Source organism: Corythoichthys intestinalis, chromosome 21, assembly GCF_030265065.1.
Source record: "Corythoichthys intestinalis isolate RoL2023-P3 chromosome 21, ASM3026506v1, whole genome shotgun sequence".
Classification (NCBI taxonomy): domain Eukaryota; kingdom Metazoa; phylum Chordata; class Actinopteri; order Syngnathiformes; family Syngnathidae; genus Corythoichthys; species Corythoichthys intestinalis.
The window spans coordinates 36,694,333-36,712,851 of record NC_080415.1 but is presented as its reverse complement, the minus strand read 5'-3'; the positions used below and the strand labels follow the sequence as shown (position 1 = coordinate 36,712,851).

The following is an 18,519-nucleotide window of genomic DNA, read 5'->3' as shown; positions in this document are numbered from 1 at the left end:
TTGATTTGGGAAAAAAAAAAAAAATTCCCATTGAAAATGAATGGGAAAAATTTTGGACGTCCATGGACGTCAATGGTATCAACTTACATAAGCGTCAATGGAATCCAAGTACATTGGCATCAATAGAATGAACAAACATGAAGAAATGCCTTTGGAAATGAATGGGAAGTTTGGACGTCCATGGACGTCAATGGCATCACCCCCCATAAGCGGCAATGCAATCGGGGACATTTGGGGGACACGTCCTAATGATATCTAGTCATTTTCTGTTGATTTGGGAAAAAAAAAAAATTCCCATTGAAAATGAATGGGAAAAATTTTGGACGTCCATGGACGTCAATGGTATCAACTTACATAAGCGTCAATGGAATCCAAGTACATTGGCATCAAAAGAATGAACAAACATGAAGAAATGCCATTGGAAATGAATGGGAAGTTTGGACGTCCCTGGACGTCAATGGCATCCCCCTCCATAAGCAGCAATGCAATCGGGGTCATTTGGGGGACAGGTCCTATTGATATCTAGTCATTTTCTGTTGATTTGGGGAAAAAAAAAAAAATCCCATTGAAAATGAATGGGTAAAATTTTGGACGTCCATGGACGTCAATGGTATCAACTTACATAAGCGTCAATGGAATCCAAGTACATTAGCATCAAAAGAATGAACAAACATGAAGAAATGCCATTGGTAATGAATGGGAAGTTTGGACGTCCCTGGACGTCAATGGCATCACCCTCCATAAGCAGCAATGCAATCGGGGACATTTGGGGGACAGGTCCTATTGATATCTAGTCATTTTCTGTTGATTTGGGGAAAAAAAAAAAATTCCCATTGAAAATGAATGGGTAAAATTTTGGACGTCCATGGACGTCAATGGCAGCACCCCCCATAAGCGTCAATATAATTGGGGACGTTTGGGATATACGTCCTATTGATATCTGGTCATTTTCTGTTGATTTGGAGAAATTTAGTTTTTTCCCCATTGAAAATGAATGGGAAAAATTTTGGACGTCCATGGAAGTCAATGGCGGCACCCTTCATAAGCGTCAATGGAATTGGGGAAGTTTGGGGGACACGTCCTATTGATATCTGGTCATTTTCTGTTGATTTGGGGTAATTTTGTTTTTTCCCCATTGAAAATGAATGGGAAAAATTTTGGACGTCCATGGCAGTCAATGGCATCGACATCTATATAGTCAATTGAATCCAAGTACATTGGCATCAGTAGATTCGACATGCATGGCCGTCAATGGCATCAATGCAATGTAAATTCCATTGGAAATCCCATTGGAAGTGAATGGGACTTTTCCCATTCGAAATGAATGGGATAGTTTTTGGCAAATTTCCGAGGAAGCGTAATTTTTTTCCAAATTCTGTATACAACTTTTATGCCCCTCACCGTCCCGGAATTTTTGATGCCCAAATTATTTGATTTGGTCAAAAATTGTAGGACTAGATACATTTTGAAACTTTTTTTTTTTTCACGGAAAATTGCCGTTTACGGACGAACGGAAAAATTTGCGGGGCCATTTGTAAAGTTTCCTGTGTCACGCGAAAATTCCGGTCGTGCCGATACTTGAACGGTGCCGATCGGTCTAACGGTTCGGGCTGTGAAGCGCGCGTTTTTTTTCCATTCAAAATGAATAGGAAAGTTTTTGGCAAATTTCCGGGGAACCGTAAATTTTTGCCAAATTCTGTATACAACTTTTATGCCCCTCACCGTCCCGGAATTTTTGATGGCCAAATTATGTGATTTGGTCAAAAATTGTAGGACTAGATACATTTTGAAACTTTTTTTATTTTTCGGAAAATTGCCGTTTACGGGCGAACGGAAAATTTTTCGTGGCGGTTTGAAAAATTCCCATCGTCACGCGAAAATTCCGGTCGTGCCGATACTTGAACTGTGCCGATCGGTGCTACGGTTTGGGCTGTGCGTTGGCTCAAAAAAACGCGGAGAATAAGATGAATAAATAATAAGTACAATAAAGTTGCACAATAACAATACCTTGTTCTTTCTTTCAGAAAGACCAAGGTAATAAAGTTGTACAACAACATAACCTTGTTCTTTCCTTCAGAAAGACCAAGGTAATAAATATCGGTGGAAACGGATTACGCTACACAAGCACTTTATTATGCTGGTTGTTAACACGTGTGTATGTGAATCTGATGTTGGTAGATTGTTTTCTTCTTGGAGATGAAATACATGTGTGGCAGTTTAGGATTTTTTTTTTTTACATAGGGTTTTTGACAGCTGCCGTCATATTTTTGGAATCAAAGCACCGTGTACCATAACAGCATTCCCGCCCTGAATCTTATACCGGAACTGCGTTCCTGACCGTTCTGGCCCACTTTCACCCCTGTTTATGTCCCTACCGTCCCTATGGAAACCTACGCTCTTGCAGTGATCACTTGCTACTTTGCATTTCAAACTTTGCGCCCTTAGTTCATCGCAGATTTTTTTCAATTAAAAAAAAAATACTGTATTTTATTTTAAAATGTTAAGATTTATGCATGTATACATGTACAAATCAATTTTCTTTTATATGGATCTCATCACTGTACAGTGATCCGTTGGTACTTCACGTTTCAAACTTTGCGCCCTCAGTCCATCATGGATTTTTTCAATTAGAAATAAATAAATACAGTATTGTATGTAAAAGTGTTAAGATATATGCATGTGTACATGTACAAATCATTGTTTTCTTTTAAATATATCTCATTTATATCATAATTATTACATTTGCAGTGCTTAAAACCATTGATTAAAATATGCATACACATATAAGATAACATATACATATAAGGGTTTTCATTTATTTTTTTAAGTACCGGTACACATTGGGGGGAAAAAAGGGGAAAAAACATGTCTATTATGTATCTTTTTCCAATCCTGTTAAATCTGAATAAATACATTGAACACATTTTTTAAAAAATTTTAAAATGGTAATAAAATTAAATGTAAATAAGCAGATTTTCGCGGGAAGGGTCCCCCCTCCTTCCCATTAACCGCGAAAAACTAGGGATCACTGTACTTCCCATCTGTGTTTACAAAGCTGATGTTCTGCAGACATTCACTAGATGGCGACATTGATTCAGTTATATTCTACACTACGTGTACAGTACTGCATTTTTCATTCATTCCAGCGCCTTAGTACTTTTGTTTTCTCTTTATTTAAAAGAATGTGATTATTCTCATTAAATTTCACAACCAAACACGTCCATTTAATCTTAACATCTTATTTTCCTCATGTGTCCATGCGCTGCAGCACAGTTTATTTTTAATTTTCTTAATTTTTGTTATAAATTACAAAGAAAATAAAAATAACACTTTTAAATCATAATTTTAAGATACTTCCATTTACGCATTTAGTAAGCAGTAAAATGAAAAAAAAAAAAACAACAACCCAGTTTTAAACTACAGTGACCCGCCCATTCAAGAGGAATGTCTTATTTTCAACTTTTAATTGTAGATGGGCGGGTTATGTTTTGGCGAGTTTCTGTGCTTTTTACACACTTGACATCCCCAAAAAACAGTTGCAACGAGGATTTACATCTGCAAAGCAGGTTCGTTCATGATTGGAAACACGTGACTGTATATTATTAACCGATTGCTTTAATCTTGAAGGAGTTTGAATACAAAGAAGTGGGAACAGCTGTTCCAACGTCCGTGGAGAAACATCTGCAGGAGTGCGGCAGAAGATGAACGCCGTCAAGCATCTCAGGAATGAAGCTGAGCTCTCTCAAAGGACATGATGCAACCCAGGCTGACTTGAAAACGAGCGTTTCACTTTTAACGGGAATAACAGTTGAAAGAATATGAGTCTAAGAACTAATGAGGAATTACAGTCTTTTCCACTGAGGGCTTTACCTCCATCTCCAACGTCTTCTTTGAAAAGACGTCTGATGAGGCTGACGAGAAAATCCAGCGATGGTTCAAGGTAAGACGCACTCTTTATTCTTAATTACATAAATCGCATGTGTGTTGTGTTTAAAACGTGATAAATGGGCGATATATAACCCCAACATTAAAGGGAATATTGATGGTAATGATTCATCACAGTTGTTGTATATAATTTTAGCACATCTGCCTCAAATCTTTCCTCTTTGTGTGGAATGTTGTGTTCAAATTTGGTGTTTTATTTGTCTTTTTTTTTTTTTTTTTTTTAATAGTATTTTTTTTAGAACATTCAAAAACATTAAATTCAGGGTCACTGAGGGCTTTGTTAGTGGTTGAGTAATGATTTAGTGATTTATAAAGTGATTTAATTTCGTCTACGGATGTGTTAAGGCGAGTGTATTGCCCTAGATTTGCCCTACGACTGGCTGGCGACCAGTCCAGGGCTATGACAAGCGATGGAAAATGCATGAATAGACAGCACAGAAACGTGTCAAAGCATCATTAGCATCATCAAAGCAAACTGTATGTATTCATTGCCACCAGGTCCTCAATGCCAATGTTATGCACTGTAGCAGTGAGTTAAAATATGAACTCTTTCCAAAAGTTTACCTCTACAATGGGGCAAATAAGTATTTAGTCAACCACCAATTGTGCAAGTTCTCCTACTTGAAAAGATTACCATGGGTAAACATGGGTAAACCTCAACCATGAGAGACAGAATGTAGGGGGGAAAAATCACATTGTTTGAGTTTTAAAGAATTTATTTCCAAATTTAGAGTGGAAAATAAGTTTTTGGTCACCTACACACAAGCAAGATTTCTGGCTGTCAAAGAGGGCTAACTTCTTCTAACGAAGCTCCACACGTTACCTGTATTAAAGGCACCTGTTTTAACTCATTATCGGTATAAGAGAGAACTGTCCACAGCTTCAGTCAGTCACACTCCAAACTCCACTATGGCCAAGACCAGAGAGCTGTCGAAGGACACCAGACACAAAATTGTAGAACTGCACCAGGCTGGGAAGACTGAATCTGCAATAGGTAAAAGGCTTGGTGTAAAGAAATCAACTGCGGGAGCAATTATTTGTTAGGTTTTGTGTTGGTTTCCTCCTAGTGTGTCCCTGTGATTGCCTATTAATTTCACCTGTCGTGCCTTCTCCCAGTTTATCTCTGAACTTGCATCCTCCTGTGCTCACCTGTTCCTCATTGTGTCGTTACCCCTTGTCTGTGTGTGTGTATATAAGCTCCCAGTTTCTTTTCACTCCTTGTTGCGTCATTGTCTATGTCAATGTCAAAGCCAAGATCCTGTCCAAGCCCTCGTGTATCCGTCCCTCCGATTTAAGTAAGTTTTGTTTGTATCTTGCCCTTTTGATCCCCAGTGGTTTTGGTTGTACTTTGTGTTTTTGTTAGATATCATTAAAACGTTTTTTAAGTTCATCGCCATCTGCCCTGCCGCTTTTTGTTCCCTGCAATTGGGTCCACACAACCTGCCTGCCTGCCCGCGTCCCTGACATTATTAGAAAATGGAAGACATACAAGGCCACTGATAATCTCCCTCGATCTGGGTCTCCGTGCAAGATCTCACCCCGTGGCGTCAAAATGATAACAAGAACGGTGAGCAAAAATCCCAGAACCACACGGGGGGACCTAGTGAATGACCTACAGAGAGCTGGGACCACAGTAACAAAGGCTAGTATCATTAACACAATGCGCCATGACTGGTTGACACGGTGGGGCAAATAAGTATTTAGTCAACCACTAATTGTGCAAGTTCTCCCCATTGAAAATATTAGAGAGGCCTGTAATTGTCAACATGGTTAAACCTCAACCATGAGAGAGAGAATGTGAACCCCCCCCCCCCCCCCCAGAAAATCACATTATTAGTTTATTATTATTTGAAACAGAAAATTACATGGTTTGATTTTTAAAGAATTTATTTGCAAATCATGGTGGAAAATAAGTATTTGGTCAATACCAAAAGCTCATCTCAATACTTTATTATGTACCCTTTGTTGGCAATAACGGAGGCCAAACATTTTCTGTAACTCTTCACAAGCTTTTTACACACTGTTGCTGGTATTTTGGCCCATTCCTCCATGCAGATCTCCTCTAGAGCAGTGATGTTTTGGGGCTGTCATTGGGCAACACGGACCTTCAACTCCCTCCGCAGATTTTCTATGGGGTTGAGATCTGGAGACTGGCTAGGCTACTCCAGGACCTTGAAATGCTTCTTACGAAGCCACTCCTTTGTTGCCCTGGTTGTGTGTTTGGGATCATTGTCATGCTGATAGACCCAGCCACGTCTCATCTTCAATGCCCTTGCTGACGGAAGGAGATTTTCACGCAAAACCTCACGATACATGGCACCATTCATTCTTTCCTTTACACAGATCAGTTGTCCTGGTCTCTTTGCAGAAAAACAGCCCCAAAGCATGATATTTCCTCCCCCATACTTCACAGTGGGTATGGTGCATTTCAGTATTCTTTTTCCTCCAAACAAAAGAACCTGAGTTTCTACCAAAAAGTTCTATTTTGGTTTCATCTGACCATAACACATTCTCCCAGTCCTCTTCTGGATCATCCAAATGTTCTTTAGCAAACCACAGACGGGCCTGGACGTGTACTTTCTTCAGCAGGGGGACACGTCTGGCAGTGCAGGATTTGAGTCCCTGGCGCCGTATTGTGTTACTGATACCTTTGTTACTGTGGTCCCAGCTCTCTGTAGGTCATTCACTAGGTCCCCCCGTGTGGTTCTGGGATTTTTGCTCCCCGTTCTTGTTATCATTTTTACGCCACAGGGTGAGGAGGGCGTTGAAAGTCCGTGTTGCCAAACGACAGCCCCAAAACATCACTGTTCTAGAGGCGGTCTGCATGGAGGAATGGGCCAAAATACCAGCAACAGTGTGTGAAAAGCTTGGGAAGAGTTACAGAAAACGTTTGGCCTCCGTTATTGCCAACAAAGGGTACATAACAAAGTATTGAGATGAACTTTTGGTATAGACCAAATACTTATTTTCCACCATGATTTGCAAATAAATTCTTTAAAAATCAAACCATGTAATTTTCTGGTTTTTTTTTTGTTTTTTTTTTCTTCCACATTCTGTCTCTCATGGTTGAGGTTTACCCATGTTGACAATTACAGGCCTCTCTAATATTTTCAAGTGGGAGAACTTGCACAATTGATGGTTGACTAAATACTTATTTGCCCCACTGTATATATAACATGTGTTTTTTCACTTTTTTCCCAAAGTATAATTAAAAAAAAACTTAAATGCATATGTTTTTTAATAAGTGGTTTTTAAGTACTTCAAATGTAATAATTACGATACGTTTTAAACATGTTACTGTCCCACTGAATTATTTTTAAACAAGAATAAAGTAGAAAAATGCTTGTCTTTATTAAATGCTTCATTGAGTGAGTCCACTTAAATCCGGTCAAGCTGCTCACTTACACACAATGGGTTGCCACAGCAACTGTTTAACACGGTAAACGATGATTGACGTATGCGGCACTTTGAAGTTTCGGCTTCCAAGCGTCTTTGGCAAGATTAAAACTTAACATCTGTCAATCATTGCTAACTTTAATAAGCAACTCCACGGCAGGAGCGAGAGTGAGCGACTACGTGATTGGATCGGGACAACTCTATAAAATACTGCCTATATTTATTTATGTTTATAATAAAATAGGGAAGGGTCACTGTAAACTCAGAATAAGTGTGGATTTTAACTCCGACCTAAAGAGCACACGACAGGAGAAAAAAAGTCCTAAATAGCATTATTATGTGAATTAGAATCATATTTTGAGACGATTCGACTATATACAACAATTTAGCAAAGCGCAGATGACCAGAAATTAGTCTAGAGCCACGCCTACCATTATAGGGCTCTAGTGTCCCCAACAGGTGGATGACGTCCGCGGGAGACTGGGCTCATCGGTTTTACTATTCAACCCATTGAGGGGGAATTATTCAGAATGAGATAAACGTGACGAAGAGAGCCGCAAAATGTAATTGTTTCAGTCTCTCTATTCCAATATTTTTACAGTATATTCTTTTTATCTAAGTATTTTTTCCCAATAGCTAAATAAATGGCTTGAGAAGCACCAGTCAGCCCGTCGAGGGGGAACTATTCACTACGAGGAAAACACGACAAAGAGAGCTGCAAAATGCCATTGTTTTTGTCTTTTTACTTCAATATTTTTACAGGATATTCTTTTTATCCAAGTATTTTCCCCAATTGCTAAATAAATGGCATGGTCATGACAAATAACAGTCTTGCGCTAAATGGAATATGAAATAATAAAAATGCACTTACTCAGGACAACATGGCAAAATTACTCCGTAATGGTCAAAACTGTCGACTTCACCTTTACTGTCGCACCGCCCGAACGATATTTTATGACACCTAATTCGGACATATGTCATTTCCCTTCCCCGGCTTTGGGGAATGTAAACGAACCAAAAGGCGTGACAGCTAGCCGACATGCTAACCCGAACCGAGTGATGTTTCAAAGTCTTCGAAGAGGAAAATCACATATAACTAGCCCGGATTATTTGACATGAGGACTGGGTTGTCAATTGTCTTTGCCGAATCGGCAAATCGCCCGGCGGAGAGCAATTTACAGTTCGTTCCCCGGAGGAGGGCGGATGCAGTTGTTGTGCAGCTAACGTGCAGCTAATGTTCATGAGGAGAGCTTTTTACATACCTATCAATGATCAAACGTAAGTAGTCCTTTATTTAAAGAAAGTTTGTAGTGTTTACTTTGTAATCGCTGTATTCGTATTTGACATAATACAAAACAAGATGTTTACTCACTTCCTCGTAAGTCCAATGGTCCCACAGTAGTAGGGCTTTTTTTGGCCAATATCCACGGTGAATGGGAACCTTTTGAAACTCCAAAAAGGCACACACGCCTCTCCCTCATACAGCAAGATTTTTCTGCAGCCGTTTGGCTGCTGTGATGCGAAAAATAAACGTATTTATCCGCAAAATCAGCTGAATCCTTAGTCCTCATACACAACAGTACGGCTGTATAGTGAAGAGGACTCCTTCTCCCGTGCACGTCACAGCGCCCTCCTCCTCAATGCAAGACCGAAGCCGGAAGTCACTCAGTTTCATGGCGCGGGATTAAAAAAACTAAATAAATATAGCGATCGCTTCCACACACATCCAAGCGGTCCATATCATTCAGGAGCATAAAATACCGCGTTTATCATGAAATAAACATGCTTTTTCGTGTCACATGCACTTTAAACTAGAAACTGCAATTTCGGGAGAAATTACACCTGGGTCTTTCCTCAGTGGAGATACAGATCTTAGCCCCACTCAGGCGTAGCAATAGAATGGACAATAATGCCAGTCAATGGAATTAAACAAAGTAAATGCCATTAGAAATGATTGGGAGACTTGGACTTCCATGTCCGTCAATGGCAGCACCCTCCATAAGCGTCAATGCAATCGGGGACATTTGGGGTACACATCCTATTGATATCTGATCATTTCCTGTTGATTTGGGGATATTGGTTTTTTTGCCATTAAAAATGAATGGGAAAAAATTTGGACGTCCATGGACGTCAATGGTATCAACTTACATAGGCGTCAATGGAATCCAAGTACCTCAATTAAATGAAAAAAAGCATGCTAAAATGCCATTGGAAATGAATGGGAAGTTTGGACGTTCATGGCCGTCAATGGTGACACCCTTCATAAGCTTCAATAGAATTGAGGAAGTTTGGGGGACACGTCGTATTGATATCTAGTCATTATCTGTTGATTTGGGGAAATTGTTTTTTTTGCCATTGAAAATGAATGGGAAAAAATTTGGACGTCCATGGACGTCAGTGGTAGCAACTTAGATAGGCGTCAATGGAATCTAAGTACATTGGCATCAATAAAATGAAAAAACATAATTAAATGCCATTAGAAATGAATGGGAAGTTTGGACGTCCATAGCCGTCAATGGTGGCACCCTTCATAAGCTTCAATAGAATTGGGGAAGTTTGGGGGACACGTCGTATTGATATCTAGTCATTATCTGTTGATTTGGGGAAATTGTTTTTTTTGCCATTGAAAATGAATGGGAAAAAAATTGGACGTCCATGGTATCAACTTAGATAGGCGTCAATGGAATCTAAGTACATTGGCATCAATAAAATGACAAAACATAATTAAATGCCATTAGAAATGAATGGGAAATTTGGACGTCCATGGACGTCAATGGCAGCACCCTCCATAAGCGTCAATGCAATCGGGGACATTTGGGGTACACATCCTATTGATATCTGGTCATTTCCTGTTGATTTGGGGATATTGTTTTTTTTGCCATTGAAAATGAATGGGAAAAAATTTGGACGTCCATGGACGTCAATGGTATCAACTTACATAGGCGTCAATGAAATCCAAGTACATTGGCATCAATTAAATGAAAAAAGCATGCTGAAATGCCATTGGAAATGAATGGAAGTTTGGACGTCGATGGCCGTCAATGGTGGCATCCTTCATAAGCTTCAATAGAATTGGGGAAGTTTGGGGGACACGTCGTATTGATATCTAGTCATTATCTGTTGATTTGGAGAAAAAAAAAATTACCATTGAAAATGAACTGGAAAATTTTTGGACGTCCATGGTATCAACTTAGATAGGCGTCAATGGAATCCAAGTACATTGGCATCAATAAAATGAAAAAACATAATTAAATGCCATTAGAAAAGAATGGGAAATTTGGACGTCCATGGACGTCAATGGCATCACCCTCCATAAGCGTGAAAGGAATTGGGGAAGTTTGCGCTCGTGATTTTGCTGTGTAGACCTGAAACTTCATCAACAACAACATCATTATTTGTCATTTGTTGATGTCGAATCCTTAATGCGAATGCTTCATTTTTAGATTCAACTTTTTTTTCTTCAAATGTGAACAATTCTAGATCCAAACAATGGGGTAAAGGAGCAAAGAACCTTTGAACCACAGCGGTAAGAAGCTTACAAGCTTGCCCACTGGTGCAAAAAAAAAAAAAAAACCTTTATGATTTCATTCAAGTATTCTGACAACTGAGAGGAGAGTGGTGAAAAGAGAGTAAGCCTTGTATTGTATGTATGATCTTATTTATAGCTCAAAGATAACATTTATTTATATATAACATTAGCTACATGTCTTGATTTGTTCACGTTTGATGTCTCTATCGTTCCAGTTTATTTATTTCAGGGGATTTATTGCCTTTGTCTCTACACGTTTTCAGGTCGAGTTCGTCTACTGGCAGTTCATCTACTGGCAGGTCAGCCGAGGCTGTGGCTTTCAGGCAGCCTTGCAAGAGCCGCATCCGTCACCACACTAACCGCCTCTCAGGAGTCTTCCTTCGCGGCGCCGCCTCTGGCTCGCTCCCCATGGCCGTGTCCACCCAAATCGGGAAAGGAAGCGGTATGTCGGTTCAGTAAATTCTTTTATTTATTTCCAGTGTTAATGTCCAGGGGCTTTTTTGGGGTAACATATTGGCAAGTGCATCAGTTAAAGCAGTGTTTATTTAGAGATATTTCAAAGCTGGCAGGACTTTGAACCAGTGGTTAGCACATCTGCTGCTTGAATCTGAGTTCGGCCCTTCCTGTGTGGAGTTTGCATGTTATTCCTCTTTCTTTTGTGGGTTTGCTGTACTTTGGATTATTCCCACTAAGCCTGAACGATATATCGTTTTCATCGCGATGTGCGCGTGCGCGATAGTCCCATCGCAAGCATGTGCGATAGTTTTTTTTTTTTTTTTATCCATATACGCCTTGATTTCTACTCTGTACACTGCCTCACACCCTCCCTCCCCCAGCCCCTTGTTCCTCTCAGTCACTGCGGTTCTTGCTTATTAAAGTTAACGATGGCTTTGATCTGGCCAAAGAAGCAGACTTCACACTGGCATCTGTCAATCATCGTTTAACTTGTTAAACAGTTTCTGCAAGGAAGCCGCGCTGGAATGAATATGTGTGTGTATGGAGATGTTGGAGCCATATAGATGCCAGAAGTGATCATGAGGAGTTTGAAATTTCTACATGTCACTCCAAAGGTCACAGCTAAGGTAGATAAGCAGAAACATTTAATAAAGCCAAGCATTTATCTACTACAGTACTTTATTCTTGTTCAAAAATGATTTGGTTGGACAGTTATGTTTAAAACTGATCATAGTTTTGACATTTGAAGTGCTTAAAAAATATTTTACATACATTTTTTAAATCACTTTGGGGGAAAAAGTGAGAAAAAACATGTCTTATATGTATCTCTTTCCAATGCTAAATCTGAATAAATACACTGAGCACAAAAAACATACGCACAAAAAAAAAAAAAAAAAAATTGGTGTGCGCTACTTCGCGGTTTTTCACTTATCGCGGCGGGTTGTGGTCCCCATTAACCGCGAAAAACGAGGGATCACTGTACACTGTGGTGATGGTGAGTCATCCAAAGTCTTTCCAAACAGCTATTCAAGTCATCAAGTGAAAATTTCTTTAAAAATATATATGATTTTTAAAAAATATCGCAATATAATATTGCAATATATCGCAAACCCCCCAAAAAATCGCAACTATAGTTTTTTCCAATATCGTTCAGGAAAGTTCCCACTGTTCAGAAACATGCATTAGGTTAATTGAAGTCTCTAAATCCGTGGTTTTTCTTAATCATGGTACTTTGTATCCCAAAAGGTTATCGTGATGCTCTTGCTAAGAATTTTTATATGGCGGAAAACACTCAGGTGACTTGAAGTTCCGCTCTGAAACCCCAAATCTGGCCAAATTTCAAAATTGTCAGATATGCACACGTGATACATCATTGGAAAGCTTGAAATCTCAATTTTCTGGGGGAAGAAACATTTTGAACAGGAGGGCATTTTTAGAAAAAAAGTTGTTTTTAAACAGCGAAACCCAATCTGGAGGTGAGAGCACGCGAGAGCAGAAATAAAGACGCCACAATTTTAATGAGATATTATCGCGTACTTATCTTGTTTGGATCCAAAAACTCCATGTAACATGTATCACTGAGAATCAAGAAACAGCTATGAATGTCCACAGCTGGATTTTGGGGGGGATTTTATGGGTGAAACATGGTAATATAACATGGTCTCATCTGACCAAAGCACACGGTCCAAGTTGAAGCCTGGGACCGTGTGTATTTTTGTGTGAGACCAAGATTGAGCTTTTTGGCAACAAACACTCTAAGGCTACGTTCATACTACAGGTCTTAATGCACGAATCCGATTTTTTGTCATATCCGTTTTTTTGGCGTGCCCGTTCAGACTGCCTTTATCCATTGAGACCGTTCAAGTATTATGCATGCGCACTAATTCACAGTCCGACACGCGCTAAGCAAGAAGACCCGCATGCGCAGAAGCATCAAAACAAATGACACACGTCATCCGTCATTCTAGGGATATCATATTTTGCTTTTCAAAAGGTGGACACAAATAACAGACATAAATAGTCCCCGTTTAGGCTTATATTCAAAGTTTATATGGATCGATAGCATGCACGCACTGTCCGTGCACGTCACACACACATACGGGGAGTTTGTCCCGACTCTCGGCCGTGGAGGCAATGTTGAAATATTGCTCACTTGGAACAGAGAGAAAACTGAGCATTCTCAGGCTTATCCTCAACCCATTTTTATTTTTTATGACTGTTGTCAAGCTCAGCTCTTCCTCAAAAGCCGTGTTCACTGCAAGCTAGGCGCTAATAACGCACAGGTGCATCGTTACGGTACGGACTCTCTCGCTATTTGATGACGTAATTGCTGCATTAAATCCGATTTGCGGGACTGGACAGTACAGACCGCCGCGACAGTCTGGGAAAATGTGGCCCAGATCGGATTTAGACCACATACGAAAGTGACCCAGATCGGATTTGAAATGGTCCCGTTCTATGCGACTTGTCACGTTCAGACCGTCAAGTTAATGCCTCACTCGAGTCGGAAAAACACGAAAAAATCGGATTCGTGCATTAAGACCTGTAGTGTGAACGTAGCCTAAGTGAGTCTGGTGTGCCACGAAAGATGTGCAAGCTGAAAAGCACCTCATACCCACTGTGAAGTTTGGAGGTAGTCAGTGATGTTGTGGGGCTGTTTCGCTTCCAAGGGCTCTGGGAACCTTGTTAGGGTGCATGGCATCATGAATGCTTTGAAATACCAGGACATTTTAAATCAAAATCTGTTGCCCTCTGCCCGAAAGCTGAAGATGGGTCGTCACTGGGTCTTTCAGCAAGACAATAATCCTAAACATATGGCCAAATCTACACAGAAATGGTTCACCAGACACAAAATCAAGCACAGATGTCATTAACTCATTTGCAACCAAAAACGTGTAAATACGTTCTATTTTTAATTGTTTCAGTATCCCAAAGACGTATTTATATGTCTTTTACGTTTTTTTTTAATAGAAAAGACATCTCTGGGTTCTGATTTAATTTAGCTCCAAAGCACAAGGCTGAGAATCCATTTCAAAGCAATAAAACTGGCCACTGGAGGGCAGTAGCGCATTTGGTAAGATCCGCAACCCAATTCAACGGCAACGAATGGTTGGGCCGCACGGCCGGGGCGCCGGCGGAAGACGACCGAATGGCGTCCAGGATGCCAGGCGGTGGACGACTGAGCAGAACAACCTAGACGACGCCCGGGATGCCAGGCGCTGGACGACCGAGCGGAACGACCGAGACCACCAGTGCAGCGGACGATGCCGTTGAGTCCGTGCTGCTCGCTGAGCAGACCCTGCAGGGACTCAAAAAAATCCATCTTTATGAGACAGGCGACGATGAGGGAAAAGTTTACCCGGCTGTCGCCGCCACAACAGCGTCATCTCTCAGTTAGTTATGTGTAAATAAATGGTTACTTTGCTATCAAAAGCTCTATTTGTCTCGTTGTTTATGTTATTTTGTAAAAAGAAAACATTATTCAGATGTTTGGGATGTCACAAAGCAAAAAATAGCTGTGTTAAAGTCAAAGTTATGTTTGAAATGTATGTTTTCACAAAAAACTCAATTTCTCAGTTTTTTCATCAGAAATGGGAAAATTGCTCAAACTGAGCTATTTTCTAATGCTGATTTCTAAAGAATGGAAAAAGATGAACTTACTTTTTTTTCCTGCTGAAAGAAGTCTAATCTTTCTTTTGGTGGGTTCCATGTTTATTTAGCAATAGAACAGAATTTTCTGTGGGCCTTGCAAAATCAGTCAAAATCCAGTAAAACGGCCGGGAGCGAAAGGGGGTTGCACCGGTGAAAGTGGCTGGGAGTGAATGAGTTAAGTTTCATCCGACAAATTATGTCACGAACGAAATCCATTTATGTCCAGCTCGGCTCTTTTACATCCATTGAAAAGTGAGGGTTTTTTAGTGTTTTTTTTTTTTCCCTTATATACTGTATATCGGCCGGCCGAAATATCGGTCGACCTCTAGTGAATACTTACGATTGCTACTTTAAATGTGTCTTCAATATTGTTTGTCTCTATTGTTTTCTCGATGACAGCGAGCATTGTCGACGCCGAAAGCGTGGACGATCCATCCGAGCTGTCAAATCAGTTAAGTGCTCCTGGGATCTTAAAGATATTCGGAAGTGAAATCTGCAAAGGAGCTCACTATAAGAGTGTCTTGGCCACCACGCATTCCAGTGCGAAGGAGCTGGTCAAAGAGGCCCTAGAAAGGTGAGGGAATTTTGTCCATGTCTGTTTGCCATATGTGTTTCTAATTGTTTGTTCATACTTCCTGTTTTTTATGTTATTGCTACGAACAATTTGTATATAAAACCAGTCAGGCATGGACATATGTTTATACTTAATAAACGGCACAACACTAAATGTTCTATCCACTGCGTTAAAATCGCAGCGTCGCGCACATGGTGTGTACGCGTGCCAAATAGTCAATTTACTAGCTTTGAAAATGTAGCGCAAAACCACAGTTTGTGTGAAAGACAGCCAGTGTTGGCAGGAATGCTCCCCAGAGAGAGAAAACGGCTGTTTGGCTTTGCTTGGATTTCAGACCCCAAAAATGTAACGGGATGATTAACACGAGTGGAAGTCGACTTGAAGAGCAACATTTGCATGTTTGTACTGTGAATATACGCTGCTAAAATGTAGTAGAACTTCAGTTTGTTTCATAAAATTGAATAGACTAAATCGCTGTGTTGTTAGAGAGAACCTCGGACTTAAAGAATGGTAGGCTCTAATAGGCCATAATTGTGCTCTTTTACTAAAATACGTTCTTAGAAACACATACACTCACCGGCCACTTTATTAGGTGCACCATACTAGTAACGAGTTGGACCCCCTTTTGCCTTCGGAACTGCCTCAATTCTTCGTGGCATAGATTCAACAAGGTGCTTGAAGCATTGCTCAGAGAGTTTGGTTCATATTGACATGATGGCATCACAGAGTTGGTGCAGATTTGTCGGCTGTACATCCATGATGCCAATCTCCCGTTCCACCACATCCCAAAGATGCTCTGTTGGATTGAGATCTGGTGACTGTGGAGGCCATTTGAGTACAGTGAACTCATTTTCATGTTCAAGAAACCAGTCTGAGATGATTCCAGCTTTATGACATGGCGCATTATCCTGCTGAAAGTGGCCATCAGAAGTTGGGTACATTGTGGTCATAAAGGGATGGACATGGTCAGCAACAATACTTAGGTAGGCTGTGGCGTTCCAACGATGCTCAATTGGTACCAAGGGGCCCAAAGAGTGCCAAGAAAATATTCCCCACACCATTACACCACCACCACCTGCCAGAACCGTTGATACAAGGCAGGATGGATCCATGCTTTCATGTTGTTGACGCCAAATTCTGACCCTACCATCCGAATGTCGCAGCAGAAATCGAGACTCATCAGACCACCAACGTTTTTCCAATCTTCTATTGTCCAATTTTGATGAGCTTGTGTAAATTGTAGCCTCAGTTTCCTGTTCTTAGCTGAAAGGAGTGGCACCCGGGGTGGTCTTCTGCTGCTGTAGCCCATCTGCCTCAAAGTTCGACGTACTGTGCGTTCAGAGATGCTCTTCTGCCTACCTTGGTTGTAACGGGTGGTTATTTGAGTCACTGTTGCCTTTCTATCAGCTCGAACCAGGACAACTTGTAATCATTAATGGAAGAATGAATTCAAAAGTTCTGCAGGAAAACCTGAGGCCGCCGTTCAGACAGTTGAACCTAAAAAGAGGATGGATGCTGCAACAAGACAATGATCCAAAACACAGAAGTAAATCAACTTCAGAATGGTTTCAGAAGAACAAAATACACGTTTTGGAGTGGCCAAGTCAAAGTCCAGATTTGAACCCCATTGAGATGCTGTGGCATGACCTAAAGACAGCGATTTACGCCAGACATCCCAGGAATCTGACTGAACTACAGCAGTTTTGTAGAAAAGAATGGGCCAAGATTAGTCCTGATCGATGCGCCAGACTGATCTGCAGCTACAGGAAGCGTCTGGTTGAAGTTATTGCTGCCAAAGGGGGTGCCACAAATTATTAAATGTGATGGTTCACGTACTTATTTTCCCCCCCTTCTGTCATTGTTCGCATACTGTCCTCATTAAAATATGAAAACCCATAAAAGTTTGGGTGGTTTTAGTTAAAGCAGACACCGTTTTTTCATCTGTGTGATTTTGACAGAGATCACACTTGATGGTGATTTTATGCAGAAAAATGAGAAATTCCAAAAGGTTCACATAGTTTTTCATACCATTGTAGTATCCAGTGGGCCATCACAATACAATTAGCCATAATTTATAAGTATCGGTTTGATATCAGTATCAGATTTTTGGAGTGGATCAACTCTAGTTGTAATATTCTGGCAACCATAGCTGCCATTGTTTAACTGCAAATGTAACTGGGGTTTTTTTGGGTGGGGGGGGAGCTTAACATCTGTGCATTCTTTTTTTGCTCTTCAGAATGTTCAAATGATTTCCTTTCAATTTCATTCAGGTATGGCCTCAAAAAAGAAGAGGAAAGTTCCTTCGTTCTGTGCGACACGATCGGTTCTATCGGCAAGGGTCAGTGGAAAACCGAAGGGTTCCGAGTCGTGGGCGACAACGAGAAGCCGCTCCTCTTGCAGTCGCTATGGAAACCAAGGGAGGGCCTTGCGAGACGCTTTGAAATCCAGAGGCGGAGCCTGGTGGAAGAACAGACATCCAGAGATAAAGACACCATCACTGCTGGTAGGGTGCCCGATGTTAGTTCCTGGCCTCAATCGAGCATTGTCCAAAACAAGCCGTTCTTAACAAAGTTTCATGCTGTTTTTCCAAAGAACCAATCGCATGTATCCAAGCATGCTAGCTTTAATTAAGAGTGGCGCACCCTTTTTTTTCCCACAATGTTTTGCATGGAAATAAGTCATCCACTTACTGTAGATGAAAGCATGATGCCATAGAAATCTTTCCATGGATATTAGTAGCAGCACATCACTCCGAATGGAAAGCTTGGCTCTAGTTGACACAGCTGTGGTCACAGCGAAAGCGTGCGTCCTGTTTGGCATTTTGCTTCTACAACTGGCACAACGTGTGATAGTCTACTATCAGTGGGGCTGATCATTTTCTCTTTCCATGAGCTGTCTTTCTTTCCACCGACGTCTGCTTCCTGTGTATGGACTAGTGCTAACACATATACAGTGCCTTGCAAAAGTA

At 40.7% G+C, this 18,519-nt stretch overlaps 1 protein-coding gene across 3 annotated transcripts in view; it reads left to right on the top strand.

Annotated features, from left to right (window-relative positions):
• The first annotated feature begins 3,382 nt into the window (after nucleotides 1–3,382).
• The window catches only part of radil2b (Ras association and DIL domains 2b), a 42,027-nt gene continuing 26,890 nt past the window's right edge, over nucleotides 3,383–18,519 (top strand). Inside the window, exons 1-5 of one of the 3 annotated variants that reach the window (XM_057826999.1) lie at nucleotides 3,386–3,566; nucleotides 3,628–3,940; nucleotides 11,134–11,312; nucleotides 15,377–15,551; nucleotides 17,822–18,054. In XM_057826999.1, the coding sequence (XP_057682982.1) occupies nucleotides 3,819–3,940; nucleotides 11,134–11,312; nucleotides 15,377–15,551; nucleotides 17,822–18,054 (709 nt within the window). In that variant the 5' untranslated portion in view covers nucleotides 3,386–3,566; nucleotides 3,628–3,818. Of the gene's footprint in view, nucleotides 3,941–11,133; nucleotides 11,313–15,376; nucleotides 15,552–17,821; nucleotides 18,055–18,519 lie in introns of all 3 variants that reach the window. The other 2 variants (XM_057827000.1, XM_057826997.1) reach the window with 2 other exon arrangements.